This window comes from Drosophila simulans, chromosome 2R (assembly GCF_016746395.2).
Source record: "Drosophila simulans strain w501 chromosome 2R, Prin_Dsim_3.1, whole genome shotgun sequence".
Lineage (NCBI taxonomy): Eukaryota > Metazoa > Arthropoda > Insecta > Diptera > Drosophilidae > Drosophila > Drosophila simulans.
The window spans coordinates 6,389,204-6,402,915 of NC_052521.2; the positions used below are offsets into that span (position 1 = coordinate 6,389,204).

The 13,712-nt window shown below is 48.1% G+C and overlaps 2 protein-coding genes across 5 annotated transcripts; one reads left to right on the top strand and one right to left on the bottom strand.

Annotated features, from left to right (window-relative positions):
• Window positions 1-133: 133 nt before the first annotated feature.
• LOC6733637 lies at window positions 134-1,295 on the top strand. Its single transcript, XM_002080655.3, has 4 exons — window positions 134-511; window positions 576-661; window positions 795-945; window positions 999-1,295. The coding sequence occupies exons 1-4, from the start codon at window positions 253-255 to the stop codon at window positions 1,169-1,171; spliced, it is 669 nt and encodes a 222-aa protein (XP_002080691.1). The 5' UTR covers window positions 134-252; the 3' UTR covers window positions 1,172-1,295.
• LOC6733638 lies at window positions 1,292-13,163 on the bottom strand. Of its 4 annotated transcripts, none has more exons than XM_016167214.3 (9): window positions 12,988-13,163; window positions 12,379-12,452; window positions 4,170-6,287; window positions 3,946-4,076; window positions 3,474-3,704; window positions 2,581-2,692; window positions 2,263-2,516; window positions 1,850-2,143; window positions 1,292-1,792 (listed from the first exon to the last, which is right to left on the bottom strand). In XM_016167214.3, exons 3-9 carry the CDS (start codon window positions 5,603-5,605, stop codon window positions 1,677-1,679), a joined length of 2,574 nt encoding a protein of 857 aa, XP_016026598.1. In that variant the 5' UTR covers window positions 5,606-6,287; window positions 12,379-12,452; window positions 12,988-13,163; the 3' UTR covers window positions 1,292-1,676. The 4 variants fall into 4 exon arrangements, with proteins under 4 accessions (XP_016026598.1, XP_039147464.1, XP_039147465.1 ...); XM_039291530.2 differs by having other exon boundaries at window positions 12,974-13,163; XM_039291531.2 differs by lacking the exon at window positions 12,379-12,452.
• Window positions 13,164-13,712: the final 549 nt, after the last annotated feature.

The following is a 13,712-nucleotide window of genomic DNA, read 5'->3' on the forward strand; positions in this document are numbered from 1 at the left end:
CCCAAGAAACTAAAAACCCATTTGTCATTCTTCTATGTTTTTAAATGGGCTTAAGTTACACCGCATGCTTGATTGAGATACAAATATATTTGTTGGTGTTAAAGAAGCAGGCCCTGATCCCTGTCCTGTCACCTGGTTTTCACTCGTCTGGCCTTCAGTACATCGTTGTTTGTTCTGTTGCAAACACATACAGACCCCAAACAGCAGATTCCGGCAGAAAGCACGTTCAGTTGGAGCACAACAAACGGTAACATGGCACCCAACGATCCATCGCATCCTGGTGGAAAGTCACCCGCCGTGGCGATCGCCGCCAGCCACACCATCTCATACGTGCAGTGCCAGAACCTCAAGTACAACGTCATCATCCTCGGCTGGCTGGGCGTGATCATCTCCACCGTCATCCTGGGCAGCTCCGCGCTGACCATCCACTTTCGTCCGGATATCGAGCTGCTGCTCAACCAGTGGCCCATGAACTTGGTCCCGGTCGCAGAACAGCAGCTACTGATCAATTGTAAGTATTCCCTAGTCTTAATCACTAACCTTGGGATTACCTAATGATGATTACTTGGCCACAGTGTTGACCATCTTTAGCTCCATTGTGTACGGACTGTCGCTGATCAACATGGGCGTCAGTCTGCTGCTGCTGATTGGTATTGCCCGGGTAAGTAGAACAAGTGGATATTATTGCATTCTAATTTAGTTTCCAATTCGTGTTGGAATCAACTGAATGGCAATCTTAATTAATTATAATTAATTAATCTTGATTCAATTATAATTAAATATGTCTCCGACAGGACTCAAGCTGCCTAATTTATCCCTGGCTGATCTATCATGGCGTTATTTTTGGCTTTGGTCTTTACTTGGGGGTTTTCTACGCGACCGCAGGTCTGTTCATTGACCTGTCGAGCTTTCTAATGTGTCTTCTGGTGTTTAACCTTGTGCTGGGTAAGCCGACTATATCTTGACCCGGAGATCGCAATTATAAACGTGTACCTTAGTTATATTTTATAAGATCTATCACGAGGTCTTCACCCTATTTCGCGTGATGGAGCAGCAGTCGAAGGATGGCGGAATGGGCGGAGTCTACTACCAAGATGCGGAGCATGGATGGACTGCGGCTGGGGTTCCCTTTCAACATGTCTATGTGCCGCGTCTGCCGATGCAAAAGTAACAAGCACCTTGACCATTTGCAGACCCAGACTTCAACACCAACAGCAACGAATGGAAAAATTAGAAAAATATGTCATTTGGACTTTGCTTGTACTATTAATAAAACTTTCACGGGCTCGAATTAATTTCAATATTTGTATAATTTATTTACACACGAAATGGAGTTCATAAATAGTTTTAAAATTACATAACAGCGCATATGACTAAGTAAATTAAACCGTAATTATCAGTTATAATTAATTTAAGGCTTAGGGTGCTTGCAGATACAGATATATCGCACACGTGTGTATCTCTCAGATACGCACTGCCAGTCCTAACTGCTAACTTGTACTGCGCTAATTTGTTTCTTAGTTTAAATTGTATTTCTTGTGTAACCATAAATTAGGCGGCGTGGATCGGAAGCGGAGCAAGGAGCAGAATGAAGTGAGTTATGTACAAAACAATCTGTGGCCCACTTAGCAGGCAGGTGCGAATGCGAATACGATTGCGATTGCGATGAGAATAAATTAGATGTTCATCGTGAGTCCGACGACGTAGGATACCCAGTCCACGGTCTTGCTGACGCTGTGATAGATTCCCGGCTGGCCGCGGGACGCGCAGGAGTAACCGGCAGAGACCACACCTATAGGAGATCAATCGTGTTAGTTAATTTTGAGAACCGTAAGGACTATATACGTACCAATAAGGTACCAGCGCCCGTTCTTGTCGTGCATCAAAGGTCCACCGGAGTCACCCTGGCACGAGTCCTTGCCTCCGTTGCGGTAGCCCGCGCAGAGCATCTCCTGGTAGATGACCACGTTGATGCCGTTCTGCCGGTGCCAGCGCTCACAGATCCGGTTCTCGATCACGGGCACATCCACGGCCTGCAGCGTCTTGGGACGCAGCCGGGAGCCCGGGTTCAGAGCTCCCCAGCCGGCTGCCCAGCCGAATTTGCCCAGGAAGTCCTCGTTCTTCTCGGGCAGGCAAATCGGAGCTGTTAGTAAAAACAAATAGATGTAAGTAGTTTGTTGTTTACACGCCTACATTTAGATTGGCTATGAACTAACTTCTGATTTGATCAGTTATATTATAATATAATAAAAAAAAACTCACCTATGTGGGGCATGAAGTGCACGGTGCGCTCTAGCGTCAGCACGGAAATGTCGAAGCGGTCCGCCTGCGGCGTGAACTTGAAGTACGGATGCACATCGATGCGGCGGACTCCGAAGGTGTAGGCAGGCAGCGGCTCCACGGCCGAGTTGATCACGTAATCGCCCAGCGTGACGTGCACCTGGCGCGGAGTGGCCCGGGCCACACAATGACCGGCGGTGACCACGTGTCGCCGCGAGATCAACGAACCTCCGCACCTGTGGGGAGGAAATCATGAGAATAAGTACTGAGTACTGAGGAATCTAGCGCCAAGATGCTCACCTGGAGGAACCGATGCGGATGTAGGCCTGCCAGGGAAAGGAGCCGAAGCCCGCATCATCGCCGCCCACAATGCGCCGCTGGGCGGTCTGCTTGGCCAGCGAAATGCCGCAGCCTGAAAGGGAGAGGAGTCGGATGAGTTGGAACCATGCACCAGGATCTCTTAGCGTAGGGGGATTCGGGTATCTGGGATAGGGTTAGTGGAAGCATTAACAACGGGGCGACCACCAAACAAGCAATTAGGCAAACAAGCTGCCGGGTTCAGATCAGCTTTCTAGAGTCGAGTGGAGTCGAGTCGAGTCGTCGCGTCTTGATGGGATTTGGGGTCTCTGTTTCGTCGCGGTCTACACTTGGACGTGGACGTGGAGCCTAATGCCGTTAAGCTATGTGTAATATATGGCTTAATTATCATTAGCGTGCTGTGGTAATTAACATGCTCATGCCGGGCAATTAAACTTATTTTATACAGCTCCGCTGTCTTTTATTCGATGGGCGATGCGAGGCGACTCCTTCGCGGGTGGCTCTTGCTTGGTTTTTAGTGGCGTGCGTTGTTAGAGGCATCTTCGGTCCACATGCGGCTTAATTAGGCACTGAAAACTACCCAAGAGTGTAACAATAACAAATGCGAGTTACGAGTGCATAGTATACATAACAAAACAACAAAACGAACTACAAAACATACGTAAATTGTTAGGGGTGGCATGCAAATTATTTCTCAACTATTTCGCCTCTTATTTATATATCGGCAATTGAGTATTGGTACTTGGTACTGGGTGTACTGGGTACTGGGGGGTTGGATACGGGTTGGGGTTTAGTGTGCACGTGCTTGGATTGGTTTGGATTGGATTGGATTCAATCAATTTGGCATTCAATCGATCTGAGGCTGCCACACTCACTGGGTTCGTTGTTCACGGGTCCGTAGTTCTTTTGCGGCAGATCGGTCAGATCTACGGCATTGCCGACGAAGTCCGAGCTGCCCAGATTGGCCGACTTGGCCGTGCGGTGGCAACAGCCGCGCAGCAGTCCGTCGCAGGTGCCCTGAATGAGGCCGCCGGAGAGCCAGCAGCCCAGGAAGAACTCGCACGTGCCGCCCCGGTGCTGGCACTCCGTGTCCGTTGTGATGTCGACTGTCGAATGGGAATCGGAGTTGCAATCGGTATGTTCTCGTGTTCGGGCGGGGTGTGTTCTGTGTGAGCGTGTGTGGGTTCTGGGTTCTGGGTTGGATTCTAGACTTTCTGGGTTTCGGGAGTGGGGTTACGTGGCCTAGTGCAAGCAGTTTCCCAGCAGCTGACTGACCCCTTCCTAAGCCCTACCGAATGCGGGTGGCGGTGGACGGGGTTGAGATCGGGTCGGGGACGTGGCACTTACCTTTCTCCTTGAACGTGCTCGCCGACTGCGGACTGCTGGTCGCCTCCGAGGCGCTGTCCAGCTCCTGCAGACTGTAGTCATTGCGCACATCCTGCACGGCGGCCAGTTCGTTGATGCCAAAGTTCTGGTCCCTGTTGGGATGCAAGGGATTAAATATATATATCTAATGGTGCCTACACTTACATCCGAAGAAGCTTAGCTTATATATCAACATGTACCCTTACCTGAAAGCAATGTTATCGCTGAAGTAGACTCCGTTTCCGGAGGGTCCGCTGCTGCCGGCGGGTCCACTGGGTCCGGTGGTGCCCACGTTGTCGTTGGTGGGGAAGACGACCCTCGGACTGCGCGACGACTTGTAGGGATAGTAGCGGCTCTTCCGGGTACCCTGGTACTCGCTGGGTCCCACGTACTCCTGGAAGTTCTTCTGCGGCCCAAACTGGCGGACCGGAGCAGGAGGACCAGTGCGGAACTCAGTGTCGCCGAAGTAGAAGCCTCGCTGGGGTCGCTGCTGCGGGAGCGCCGTGATCGGTCCATTGATGTCCCCGAACTTGGTCACATCGTCGCGATAGAGCTTAAGGCCATGCGGCTTGGAGTTGCTCACCAGGCCAGGAAACTCGAAGCTGGAGGACGCCGTGTCCGAGTCAAAGTAGAGCTGCCGGGTGTGCCGCGTCTCGTGCTGCTCGTACTGGGTGGGCGGCGGAACGGGAGACGCATCCTCGCTGTACGGCTGGGGCTCATAGCCGCCGGCACTGGTGTCCCCAAATATGGGGTTGTCCTCGCGGTAGGCCTGCGGATGGAAGGGGCTGGCGGGCTTCAGGCTGTAGCTGGGAAATTGGAAGCCCACACGGCGACTGGTGTTCTCCGGCTCGGCGTACTCCAGCTTGTCCGTAGAGCTGGCGGCGGCTAGGAGATCGCTGCGTTCTGTTCGCTCGGGACCCAGTTCCAATGCAAGCGGCTGCTGCTCCGGTCCAGATCCCTGGGTGGCCAGATCGGCGCCAAATTCATGGGCCACGGCGGCCACTCCATCGGCCGGAGGTCCTAGCGCGGAAAGCGTGGCATTCCGACTGGGACGCAGTTGCAGCAGCGCCGCGGATCCATTCTCCCCCTCCGTCTGCAGCGGTATGTACATGTAGTTGCGCCGGCGACCCTGGCGCGTCACATTCTCCGGCATCGTGGGCACCAGCTGCTTGGGCACCGTGATGAGCTCACCCTGCGGCAGTTCCACGGACGGGGCGGGAATGATCTCTACGGCGGCGTCCGATCGCCGCTGGGCTGTGGTTGAGTAGCCACCAAACTGACGAGCGGTGCGATAGGAACCGAAGGACTGCACCACCGTGCCATCGCTGCGCTGGCGCAGGTCCTTAAAGCTGATGTCGTCCTGCCGGCTGAAGCTCTGGTGTGGCGCATATAGATTGCGGGCGGTGGAGGGCGTTGTGGCCGCCGTCGCAGCCGCCGTTTGCCAGGGCAGCAGCTGGTGGCCGCTAAGAAGGGCGGCCGTGGTCACCGAGGTGGTGGGCGTGGCCGCGGATGAGGCGCAGCAGCAGTAGGCGAAGAGACTAACGGCCAACGCCAGGCGGCTCCATCTCCAGGTGTTGCGTGTGCTCCGGCTGGTGGTGGTGGTGGTGGTATTGGTATTGTTTTCGTCGGTGGCCACTAACATCTTACATCGAGCAGGATGAGCGGCGGTGAATGGTGGTTGTCGGGTGGTAATGACACTGGCTCCAATTAAGGTGCAGCCGCACAACTTCCTGCTCAGCGCCGCCTGAACTTGAAAACCAAACGCTGAACGCACCGAAGCCGCCCAATCCGATCCGGTCCCAAACGAGCTGGTCCGTTTCGCTTTTCCTACGCTCCGCTGCTCTGGCTGCTCTGCTGCAAAAGTGGATTCCAAGTGCTGTCAGCTGCGTGCCGCGTTCATTGATCTCCCCACTGGATTTTGGTCTGGGTATCGGCTTTTGGGATTTTCCGATTTTCTGATTTTCCGGCGCGGCGGCTCTGTTACAATTTAGCTGGATTTGCGGCAATCTGTGTGCCTGCCGCCGATAGCTCAGCTCGTGTGGCAAGTTGCCGGTTTCGTTGACAGTTGAATTGGTCCGGGTGCTGGGATGGGTTGGAAACGGCGATGGCGATACGAATGGCGATGGCGATGTCGATGGTGGGATGTTTGGATATGTGCTCGTGGGTCCGGCGGTTATTGGTCTGTGCTGCTCCAATGGCAATTATGGCAATTGCTGTTGACGCTTTAACAGCGGCGTTTCAGGCGGTTTCGTTCGGTTGCATGCTGCACCGCATCGCGACAACGTCCACGAGGAGCTCTGGCCACGAATCACTTCCTTAATTGCCTGCAACGGATAGACACAAACATAATCATTGGCGGACCGGTTTATTTCGGCAATTAGGAGTGGGTGTAAGTTAGCCCATGCTCGAATACTAAAATGACTGCCTGCTGTAATCTCCGCTTTGCGCATTAAATTCCCATTAATTCCGTAGTAAATGACTTTTAAATCATCAATTTACGCCAAAAACTCGTTTAGCAGAGGTGCACTTGCCGCTTGCTACTTGCCACTTGCCACTGCAACACGCGTTTCCTTGGTCACACATGTCACAGTTGGGTTTTTGGGAAACCTGTCGCCGCGATAAAAGCATCTCGGAAAACTGGAAAAACCATCATCAGCAGCTGGCGGCCGCTCGCAGTGTTTTTTTATATATTATTTTATTTAATTTCTTTTTTACTTTTTGCGCAGTTTTTGTCTAATTTTTGGCCTTTTCTCCCCCTTCTCTTTTTGCATTTCACGTTTAACGATAGAAGGAAATGAATGAATGCAGCGAACAGCGCAATAAAAGCAAGTACGAATCGCAGTTCAGTACCCTGTAGCCGCATACATTAGGGGTATATTAGTGTTGCTGCAGTGCATTATCACGGAACTAATTAATCAGGAAAGTGTGTTCGATGGGATGGGCTTGGACATTGCTAGTTGTATCAGTTGATTATGTTAATCACTGTGTCTACTCTTTCTTTAAACCGTGTAAAATTTTAACAGATTTTTAAATATTATAAGAAATATTCCTAAAAGATCTTGAATGATCTACTATCTTGACAATTGTGGATTTTTCTAAGTGCGCGGAATCAATTGATTACTTTACTTTGGTATAGAAATGTTTAGAGCAACGGCACTATCCTTGCTAAAAACAAATTTATTTGTAGCGATTATTATATAATTGAATATATTTCAAAATTTAAAAATTAAATGCCACTTTTAGTATAGTATTCTACTTCTTCAGACTCAGAACTCCTAGTCAAATTGGGCTTAGTCATCTGGCAATTCAGCCATCGCAGTCGAAAAGTAAGAGTTAGCCAGCTTTTTGCTCTGGTCGGCAGCGTTGCAGCCGAAGTCGGCGTGTTTTCACTTTCATTTGGAGTTCAAGCACCATGGAGCAGCTGGTCGGCGAATGGCTTTTGCTTATTTGCCGCTCCGGCGAGCGCTTCCTTTAAATTTGTGCAAACTTGACACTTTGAACTTGATCTGCGGTGTGCCGCCTGGCGATTTTCCGATTCCGATGCACCAGGAAGCTGGCGAACGAAAACGTGACTCGGCGCTTCGACAGCTTTGCATAATGGTTAACACATTTTGCGGACACTTTATGTATGTACAGGCAGGCGATGGTTATGAAATATATATTTTTTTTTGGCGACCCAACAGGTTTTGCCAGCCTGTGCTTGAGCTTGGATGTTTTCCCTGCTGACGCATCGTGATGCAACCGTTGCAAAACTCAATTTACATTTCGGACAGTGCACGCTAAGTTCGGGCTAATCCCTGCTGTCCGGCCCACTTGATCTCTCCTGGATCGGGTTACGTAAGCCTGCTACTTCACCGACAGCTGCCCCATCATCATGACCACCATCCTCATCATTAATGATGATCATCATCAGCGCAGCAACAATGCGCATGCGTGTTGTTTCCATATGGAAACGGCCTTGAGTGAAGGACGCCGGAAACTGGCTTTCTGCGGCCATTTCTCTTTCTGCGCCTCTTACGCATAATTTACAATCGCTTTGTTGTGCTGTCCGCTTTCAGTTTATTTGTTTTAATTAAAAATACTTGGCTGGAACTGCCATTGCCACTGCAAGGGCCTCTGCTTGGATAGCTGAAGCTATATTGTGGGCCGCATATTCCGCACATCCCTCGACTCCCGCAACTCCATTACTTTTGTTTTAGTTCGGCGCTGGCAGTGAAAGTTTTTTTCTGCTGCAAACAATGCGTCGTTCACTTCGCTTCGTTTCCAATTCGTTGTAAGCAAGCGATTTTGTTGCTTTTCTGCTCGTAATTGAGATAAATGCATTTTAAATGAGCCACCGCAGCTGCAGCAGCAGCATCAGCATCAGCAGCAACTGATTGCAGTTGCAGTTGCGTATGCAGATGCGATAGTCCACCGCTCATTGCATTTGGGCACTCGATTATGCGTCCCCAGCTCAAAAGACTTTTCTTTTATCTGGCCACGCATAATTCACGACAAATGAATTCTCCCCGCCGCCGAAGACAATGGCTAATGCCCCGGATGACAATGGTAATGGCTGCAGCCGCAACATGGCCAACAACATCTGCAACATAGGCAACATCTTCAACAATGGCAACACAAAAGCTCAGCCAAAAGTTGTCATTTCAGTTGTCTCCCGTTTGTCGCTGGCTGATGAGTTGCGCATAAAGTAAATGCGCGCGGCAAGCAAAGCCGGCGGCTCAAGGAAATTTTTATGCATTTTGTTGAATTGGGGGAAAATGCCTAAATTATGGAGGAGGGACCCGGGCGCTTGCCTAATAAATTAGGAAAGCCAAAAGAAAAGAGCTGAAGCTGCTTTCATGCCAGATCCGAGTTAGCGGCTCCTTAACGAAAACGGGCGCGAACAATGCCGCTGCACTAGTTGTAAACGAAGCTTTATTTCTTGTGCCATAAACAAAATTAGTAAGCATAACTTCCAAGGGGGCACAAAATCAAAAGCATGGTATATTTATAAATAAATTAATATATGTACAATGTGAAAAGTACATACAATTGTATATTTGTCCAAGATAGCTGCCCTTACCTATTACTTTTTTATAGCATTATGTTTTAATTTTGTTGATTAACTAAAACCAACAAAATTCAATTATATATATTCCATACATTTGAGTAATTTGAAGTAGCTGATTAAAGCCAACTATAGCAAGTATTTACTGTACTCTTTCACAGAGAAGCGCAAAGCCATTTTTCTAGTTTTTTCAACTTTTCATTGGCTAAACGCTCACATTTATTTAAGCAAGCAATCACGAGACGATCACAGTAACCACCAAATTGATAGCCGCTCCTTTCCCACTCCCACTCCCAGTCCAAATCCCACTTCCACTTTCGGCGGTTGTCGTCTTGGCAAAGTGGAATTAAAATAGATTTGCTCAATTATTTTGAATTGCTACCATTCGCAATTACGAATTGTTTGCACAAGCCGAAAGGTTAAACCCATTTGGCTTTCCACCACCACCGCCATCACCACCACCCATCTCCCAAGTGGGTCAAACAGCTGCGCTCGTCTTGGCCTGGCCAAAGCCAAATTAGTTGGAAATCGGTGTCGTGCCATTGGCACATTTCAGTCCGCCTCAAAACAGAGGCGACAACAAACGGACTATGCACACATTAGAGCCCCGAAAGTTGGGTAAGGTAAGTGCCGTTGTAAGCCGCTGCCAAGAGCGTTTCATCACGCCCGTCCACATAATCAATCGATGGCCAGAAGATGGCACCTGTGACGTCTTCCCAACACACACACAGCCAAGCTGGGGAGTGTTAATTAATATTCCATACGTAGGTTGATGCGCAATTGTTACGAATGTGTTAAGTCAACACCGGCAGCAGCAGTAGCAGTAGCAGCAGCAGCAGTAGAGTGTTAAGAAGTGGCCGAGTGTAGACCATGGCAACAGCAATAACAAAAGCTGATGGGTTCATATATGTAGCATGGCATGCAAATCGCACACACAACACAAACACCGATGATTATGCAATTAGCGCCACTCACACAAAGGCAGGAGCACACGGCTCATGAGCCATATTAATCAATAGATTGTGTGAGCTCTACGACTGGCGATTAGATAAGCGCAATAAACTCTTGGAGAATTTCGTGCTAATGACTCGTGCCGTGCTGTAAGACATTAAAGATGGTGAAAATACCCTCTGGAAAAACGTAGGCAACGAACTTGACAAGAAGAAGGAAATTCGAAACAACATCGAATCCAAATCAAAGCAGACAATAAATGTTTCGGCGAAGAAAAACAAAAGACTTAGGCAACGAACTTATACAAATCAAAGTGACTGCAAGAAGTTTGGGGGAAACTTTGTCGGAATAAAAAAACAAAAGACTCAGGGCACAAACTTAGGCCTGCCGGAGGTGAAGCTCAGTCAGATGCAAATAATAAGCTGACCCAAAGCCAGTAGCTACTGCGGTCGACTCCCCCTCAAAAGAAAAACAAAATAAAAAACAGACCGCCCAATTAACAACAACAAGCCGATAAACAAACAACCCGAATGCATAATAAACTCGACTCGAAGCGGAGTGGGGGAAAAAAAATGATGAAAACAAAAATTGAGAAATCATTTGCATAAATCCAGCAACAATTTTCGAGCATTTCGATTGGCTTACATAAGCCATCAGTGCACAAAGAAGGTAAGAGAGTGAAAAACATTTACATAAAGCATCAAAAAGAAAATAAAAGCAAGGCGAATGAAGCCAAGAAATCCATGGCCATGGTCACAATTTGGCGGAACTTGTTTTCCAGCGACCGGGTCGTATATCTCGGATTTTATTACACGACGAAAAGGGTCCCAAATCCCGAACCGGATTTAAGGGCATTCGAGCAGCAGCAGCTACCCAAAATTAAGTTATTTGTGTCGTCGGGCTGCTGGAAAGAAAGTTCTCAGCCAAGTCATATACTCCTCGGATGTATGCACATAAATATGGCACCTTTAAGTATACTCGTATATACAGTACATATATACAGTAGCATGCTCCAGAGAGCAGGCCCAAGCAATACGAGTTTCTCCGCTTATGCAATAAGCCAGCCAGCCCTATATTGAAAAAGCGAAATAAAATAAAACCACTTGAGGAAAACGTAAAAGTAAAGAGATGTTACCAAAAAATAAAAAGACAGCGTCGGCGTTGCTGATAATGAAGTTCATGTCATACTTATACACACAGATACAGACACGAAAGTATATTGTGTAGTCGACACAAGACATCGACGGAGCCATAAAAACGTTGCCAAATAATTTGTGGCCCAAGCTGCAGTTAACCAAATTGGGGCTAAGACGATGCGCCCCCCTTTCTCCCCACTTCGGCTTTTGCCTCTTGACTCATTTCACATTTCGTTTGCCCTTCTTTTACGCACTTTTGTATGTGGCTCAGTATTTATGTTTTCCGGTTTCTCGCTTCTTTGCTTTTTGCATTTCGTTGGCTTTTATTTTATTTGTTTTATTGGCGACTTGACATGGTTTTTTTTGTTTTTTGTTTCAACCCCTTCGAGCCAACCTATTTATTATTCCAAGTCGGTGTCGGTTATACAATAATTATCAAGCTGTTAATGTGGAAACACATTGAATAATCGACCGCATTTTGACATTGCTTTTTGGGTTATCAATTATGACATTTGAAGTTCAGCTTTGATGTCACAAGTTGTGTGCCTTCGGTTTGCTTAATAATGCAACTTCTAAGCTTAGTTCGAGTTAAGTAATACAATCAAACGAAAATGGATTTTTCTGGAAGAATTTGTACTACAGTTTATGTCGCTCAAGTATTTGATTTGAATATGTCTAAAATAAACAATGTGCTGTAGATATTTGTTCAAATTAAATAAATGGACTTTGGAAGGAAAAGCATTACATATGGCCAAGCAATTTTTGGACTCCCAACTCGATTCTCGAAATTTTCCTGTTTTGCCACCCAGCTGTGCCCCAAATTACACTTGCATGCAGCAAGAGCAATTAAAACCAAAGCACACCGGATTCTAGCAGTCGGGAATGATGGAAATCCATATGCTCGTATATGGATGTGGCAGGTGTTATGCCAAAAACCACGAGCACTCCCCTGGCGGGACAAACAGATGGATGCATCGAGTGCGGCGGATTATGTGTCCAGGCATTTTGCAAGCATTTAAGCGCAAATACTTTCCACATTTTGCAAGCGACCACGACCACGCCATGAGGTTTGCGTTTTATGCATTTGGCAGAGTGGTATATGGTAAGATTTATTAGATAATGACGCTTTACTTTTGCACCATAACTGTGTAGTTTCTTTTTCTGCGGTTCGTGAGCCGAGCAAGTGTTGCAACGTGCAAATGATTTAACCGCTGGCAGCCGATAAAAGTCGATTTGCGTTTCCTAACTAAGCGAATTTAATCAGCAAATTGGGCTTCTTACCTGCGAGGCTGCAGCGAAGTGTGCTGAGAATTAATCCAATTGTGATTGCTGTATGCGGGGGCACAGTGGCAGTACTGTGCGAAATGAGAGAAAGAAATTGTATTAGGATACCGATTACAAATTGCCTGCAATTTATTGGGCTGTTTTCTTTGCACTTTTCATTATTGTTTTGCCGTGTTGTGTTCGGTTTCGTTCGGTTGAGGCGAGAGTAATAATAAAAACAAAAATGCCTTATTTTTCGCTTTTCGCTGCTGGCTGATCGGATCAGCAAACAAGCAGAAATATTGTTCAAAGTCGCTCGCAACAACAGCGGCGCAGCAGCAGCAGCAGCGATTGCGACTCCAATTGCAAAATCAAATCACTTTCACTGTCAGGCGCAGTTGGTTGGGCGAGGGGAGGCGACGGTTTGCGGGGCGGGGGGCGGTGTTTGGTATTTGCAACTGCAGGCAACTGCTAGCCAAATGCAATCCGTAGCACTCACTATCGCTCGCTCTATCTCTTGCATTTCAGCTATTATTGCTGCCACTTTAATTGCAGTTTTCGGCCATGTTTCGCCTCGAGTCCTGGGCTTTTATCTTAATCCTGCTGCACTCACACAGTGGCACTTACAGCGATCGCGATCACGGCCGGGGACCAATGTGTCTGGATACAAATGCACAGCTACGAGCGCGAGGCTGATACCGAAGCTGAGCCGAACTTGAACGGAGCCGAACTTGAAGCGCGAACACGACCTTCTTGAGCGACGTCTCAAAGAAGTCTGAACGGTCTGCGCAGGCGCAAAAGCTGAGCCAAGCTGAGCGCGAGCTTTTTTGAGCGGCTGCGCAGTCGCAGCGACGCCGCCGCGGCTCTTCCTACGAAGCAGCGGCGAAGCGGTACTGGAAAAATCAGCTGTCTGCCATCCCGCTGACGCGCCTCCCTCCCCTTGGCCGTGCGTCGATTAGGCAACAATAAATGCACAGACAAGCGTAAAAGATATAAAAGGGGGTGGGGGGACCGGGCCGATGGAGCAGGGAGCGGGCAGCGGGCCGAGGGGAGCTGGAGTACTGTAACAGCCACCGCATTGTACAAATAATACGAATTATTGCTTAATGCCGGCAGACGTACGTACACCGTACAATACAAATATGAAACTTGTACAAATGGCAAACGATCAGGGACCAATAGGGAACAGAGGATCCTTCCTTCTTATGAGTAAGAAGGCAGAAGGACATGTTTAATCTTCTAGATCTTAGAAATGTGCTACAAAAAAGTATTATTTTTTAAGATACCCTTTTGCATATAAAGTTAAGAAGGGCAAATATGTTCAGCATGATTAAGCTTTTAAAGCTTTTATA